Genomic DNA, 5,256 nt, shown 5'->3' on the forward strand with positions numbered 1-5,256 from the left:
CACTGATTTTCACCAAATCATGTTCTATCAGTCAAATGACACCCACCTAATGGTGCAGGATAGATTATGTATGGCAGTTGGTCCAGTAAGATGAACCAGTTGTCTTCTGCTGTTTCCTCATTCCTTTGCTGCTCCATCTTCTGAACTTTGTACTCCAAGAAGTCAACTTCTCGTAGCCTTTCTTTCAGAATCTCCAGCTCAACCTGCCTCTCCTCTACTACCACCAGTTCCTGTAGTTGGTCTTGAATAACTTCAATTTCCTTTTGCATCTCATCCCCGAAATCTTCTTTAAGAGATAGCTTTTCCTCCTCAACCTCTACCTCCATCGTTTGTTTTCTTACAATCTTCAGCTTTTGCCGTCGTATTTCCACAGTCTCTCCCTCCTGCTCCCCTTCTTCCATGGATTTTTCCTGAGACTCCTCCACAACTTCCCATTCTTGCTCTGTTTCACTGGAAATGTTCAATCTCGCTAGTTTTTCTCCCATAATTCCAGCAACTTGTTCTTCCTGTTGCTCCAGTATACGCACATGTTTTACTAAAAGGCAAATTGATAAATGATATAAACAATACAAAAAGATACTGCTGTATATGTAAAACAACTCAAATGAAATAGATACAGTTACTTGGCCTACCTGCACGTTTTGGATAAAACTTAGATGGTTTAGGATCGAAAAAGTAATACCAATCATCTCTCTGCACATCTTTCCATGGTAGGCCTATACCCATTCCTTGTAGTATTTGGTCCGAAATTCCACCCTCACTCAGTCTGTACTTTAGAATTTCACCTTCTGCGTGAGAAGATTCACCTCTCTCTGATATTTTTCTCACAATCTTCACTTCCTTGACTTGTCTTATTTCCAATAGTTCTCCTTCTTCATGCCTCTCCTCTGTTTCCTCGTCCATAAACTCCTCAGGTGGCTCTTCCAGGACCTCCTCCTCCTGTGGCTCTCCTATGACCTCCTCTTCCTGTGGCTCTCCTATGACCTCCTCCTCCTGTGGCTCTCCTATGACCTCCTCCTCCTGTGGCTCTTCCAGGACCTCCTCCTCCTGTGGCTTTCCTATGAGCTCCTCCTCCTGTGGCTCTACTTCTGCATCACCAACAGAGGAGTCTTCGAGATCCTGTTCCAGGTCCTCTTGGGATGTTTCGGTATTAGCTGGGTAAAAAGAAAAGGCATTTGAAACAGTTTAACCTAATTAACTAAAGCCATATGGTTGATATATATATATAATACATATTGGCCGCATCACAATGAGTTAAGATTGTATCAGTAAACACATAAGGGAATCTACATTTACTAGTATAGCTCTACATTTCCTGCACAGCTATTCGCACTGATCCATTTTTTTTAAAATACTTCCCTCACAGCAATTATGCAAACTCCAGTCTGCTTTTTCAACCAATTAATACTCTAATAAGGTTATCGTAACTTTCTTACAATACAATACAATATTACTCCAAGAAGTGTAAAGAAATCTAAGACGACAGACTGAACTGTTATTAATCCTGATTGTCTCACTGTAGCGAAGGGAGAGCGTGGTCAGCCCACCCGGACTCGAACCCGGGTCTACGGGGTGCCAAACACGCGCTCAGACCGCCACACCAAAGAGCCCAGCTCAATGGCATGGCAGCCAGAGAGCATATTCAACTGTAGGGACGATCACATCATCACACTCACATAGGTCTGAATCCAGAGGCATCAGGGTTTGCTTGGTTTGGTCTAAGAATAAGAGCCAGTCCTCAGACTCCTGCTTCCAGTCATTCGCCAGCACTGGCCCCTCATCTACAGCTGAGGAGAACAGCAGACAGCACACAGAGGTCAGCCATCTGATATGTCTGCATGTCTGTGCTTGAGTTTAGCATCACACTAAATACTCTAGTAACAGATTCATGCACTAACTGAATAAGAGAGATATACATGGAGTGATTTAAGTTAAATTCGCAGTTGTGAGTGTTGTGAGTTCATCAAGATAAACATTTGTGGTTGGGCAGGGAAAACTACGCCTTAGGATTAACTCATGCCTAGCAGCAACAATGTACTGTGCACCTGTGATACAGAGGGGTTTTGCGGGAATAGAATCCAGCTCTAGGAACCAGTCATCAGGCTCAGGTTGGTTGTGGCGGGTGAGAGCATCCAGTGAAGCTATAATCATAAAGCATAACAAAATTAAACACACTCTTTCAGCCAAACAGGAAGGCAGTAAAAAAAACTCAAACAATTGGACAGACAGACAGAGAGAAAGATGGATGGACAGACAGACATACTGGATTTTGCTCTGGGTTTTCTTCGAAAGGCTGGATTGGGTCGGGTGATTTGAGAGCTTGCCTGAAGTGACTCAGCTTCTGTGCGTCCATGGTAATGGAACTGAGAACGCAAAGTCAGTAATCGTCGCTGAGACACTTCAACAGATGGGAGCCTATAACAAAACGAAAATCCCAGTGTCACTGCTTTGAATATAGTGTATCCACAATTCCTTTTCACAGTCAAACACACACAGACACACAGACACAGACACAGACACACACACACACACAAACACACACACACACACACACACACACACACACACACACACACACACACACACACACACACACACAAACACACACATACACACACATGCTGTGCAATGCATACCTGAAGAAGCTATGATGCTCTAAAGCCACTTTCCAGAGGGATTTGCATGCACGATTACTGGGCAAGGTAAAACATAAAGTCCATACAGATCCCTACAAAAGCATCAAGGAGAGCAAATATGTAACCATGTGAGGAGAATACACTAGAAAATTCAGAAATGTTGCAATTACAGGATGAGGAATCATTTATGACTGAAAATCAAGTTGAAACTGAAGAAAATAATAACACAGAGTATTAGAAATTTCAAAGGTCTTGAAGAAAGCTCTGAGACATCTCTTAATTCACTTCAATTAGGCGAGTAAGGACTACCTCTGATGGGTGTGTTCTGAAAAGGAACTTAGAGTGCTTGTATGACACCTTCAGAACTCTGGGCCACAGGAATTTGCTCTCAACCATGTCATCTCTGTACAACAGTATGCCCTCAGAGGACACACCTAAGACAACATCCTCACCATCTGAATCCTGAAACACACAAACACACACACACACACACACACACACACACACACAGCCATACACATGCACAAGTGCAGACATACACACACACAATTATGAAATACATTATATACATTGATGATACATTGTAATACTGTAATACACACACACACACACACACACACACACACACACACACACACACACACACACACACACACACACGCAGACACCTTGGCAGGATGACGATCTATTCCATACATAGGGAGTTCAACGACATTCTGCAGGAACAAGACATCAGCTTGAGCAGGTGACATAGAGCTATAAACAGAAAAATAGAGTATATTAATACTGTGAAAAGCTCAGACATATTTACACACATATGGACACAGAAACATACAATTCTTAATCTTAACCATATCTAAGTTGACATATTGACTCATACAGTGGTTTATATGTTGAATTGAACATGTAGTGTGTGATCCTATACGACTGATGAGCAAGTGTATTTGCCATAAGCCATCTCAAATACATGTGTAGACATTTACCCATAGGTGAGATGTCGCTCCTTCATTCTCTTCAGCAACTCTTCATTCTGATTGGGTGCCAGGTACAGGCTGTTGGTGTATGTGTTCCCGTGAAGGTCTGGGTCATACTGGCCAAACTCTGATTGGAGGACATATGAGCCCAGTGCAATCAGAGTCACTGATTGGCATGGCAACCGACCAGTTAAAAGATCCCGCCGAAGCTGCAGACACATCAAGTATCTGAGGAAAGGAAACAATACATTTACCAAGTTAAGTGTGTCTGTGTGTGTGTGTGTGTGTGTGTGTGTGTGTGTATGTGTGTGTGTGTGTGTGTGTGTGTGTGTGTGTGTGTGTGTGTGTGTGTGTGTGTGTGTGTGTGTGTGTGTGTGTGTGTGTGTGTGTGTGTGTGTGTGTGTGTGTGTGTGTGTGTTTGTGTGTGTGTGCGTGTGTGTGTTTGTGTGTGTGTGTTTGTGTGTGTGTCTGTCTGTCTGAGTACTGCATGTGTAAAACTTTTTAACTAACTGAATAACTATTTTGATTCTAACATGTTTTGATGGTACTACAAACAAGACAGTGCTACTTCTCTTATGTTAACTAAGAGTCCTTGAATTATCATACTCATATTACCTGGTTAGGTCTTCACATAGCTGAGCTGGATTTGGAGGGTAGAACTTCACACAGAAAACAAACTGGGTATGTATCCCTACACACACAAACACACAAACACACAGACAGAGATGAGTTTGGAGAAAAGGAGAAATGCACACATACATGCAAAAACACATATCTGTGTTTGTGTAGATTTAGTGTAGGTACCACACTCACCTTTCAACTGCTTGTTGATTTGTTTGGAAACATCCAGCCATGTCTGTGTGGAAAAAGAATATTGTGTAAAAATGGTATTCAACCTTTTGTCATCTTGTAGGTAGGCTATAAATATCCATAAAACATACATTTCTTGTTTTCTCTCTCTCCCTCTCTCTCTCTCTCTCTCTCTCTCTCTCTCTCTCTCTGTCACACACACACAAACACACACACACACACACACACACACACACACACACACACACACACACACACACACACACACACACACACACACACACACACACACACACACACACACACACACACAACACACTTACATACCTTTGTACCCAGAGAGTCAAAGATGGCCAGGCCAAAATAATCTCTCTCAAGTAAGTTGAGGTGCTCACATACTTGATCAAATAGCTCCTGGCCAGTAGCATTACTCTAAAAAAATAAATGATACAAAATCACAGTTATGTGTGCTTAATGCAGTGGATAAATATGGATGTGTCTTGGTGTATTTGACTGTGTTTTACCGGAAGGTTCCACTCCCTCACACTGCGGTCCAGGAGGATCACTCTGCAAAGCATCTTAGATAGGGAGGGTAGGTCATACACACCAAATCATAATAATCTGCACCTAAGGAAAATGACATACATAGTAGATAGTTAAGTACATAGTTTTACCTTTGTTAACTATGATTAAAACGTGATACATTAAAACATTAATGCCTGATCAAAGTTAACTGGAAACTGTACTGTAAAACCAAACAAAAGAATCTGAAATTGACAATTGTCAATGTACAGTTCCAGATTAAGTATGTATGTTCCATGTATTCATTGATGTTC

The 5,256-nt window shown here is 41.9% G+C and overlaps 1 protein-coding gene across 1 annotated transcript in view; it reads right to left on the reverse strand.

The window, feature by feature from the left end:
- epb41b (erythrocyte membrane protein band 4.1b) overlaps positions 1-4,998 on the reverse strand; it is a gene marked incomplete at its 5' end in the record, with an annotated part of 13,352 nt that extends 8,354 nt beyond the window's left edge. The window contains 13 exons of the mRNA XM_080858024.1: positions 47-535; positions 807-1,154; positions 1,677-1,787; positions 2,046-2,141; positions 2,264-2,415; positions 2,637-2,728; positions 2,946-3,098; positions 3,305-3,392; positions 3,620-3,838; positions 4,226-4,301; positions 4,424-4,466; positions 4,748-4,852; positions 4,945-4,998. Coding sequence (XP_080714150.1) covers positions 47-535; positions 807-1,154; positions 1,677-1,787; positions 2,046-2,141; positions 2,264-2,415; positions 2,637-2,728; positions 2,946-3,098; positions 3,305-3,392; positions 3,620-3,838; positions 4,226-4,301; positions 4,424-4,466; positions 4,748-4,852; positions 4,945-4,998 — 2,026 coding nt within the window. The remainder of the gene's footprint in view (positions 1-46; positions 536-806; positions 1,155-1,676; positions 1,788-2,045; positions 2,142-2,263; positions 2,416-2,636; positions 2,729-2,945; positions 3,099-3,304; positions 3,393-3,619; positions 3,839-4,225; positions 4,302-4,423; positions 4,467-4,747; positions 4,853-4,944) is intronic.
- Between the last annotated feature and the right edge of the window lie 258 nt (positions 4,999-5,256).

The sequence above is a fragment of the Sprattus sprattus genome (genome assembly GCF_963457725.1).
Source record: "Sprattus sprattus genome assembly, chromosome: 19".
NCBI classification, from domain to species: domain Eukaryota; kingdom Metazoa; phylum Chordata; class Actinopteri; order Clupeiformes; family Clupeidae; genus Sprattus; species Sprattus sprattus.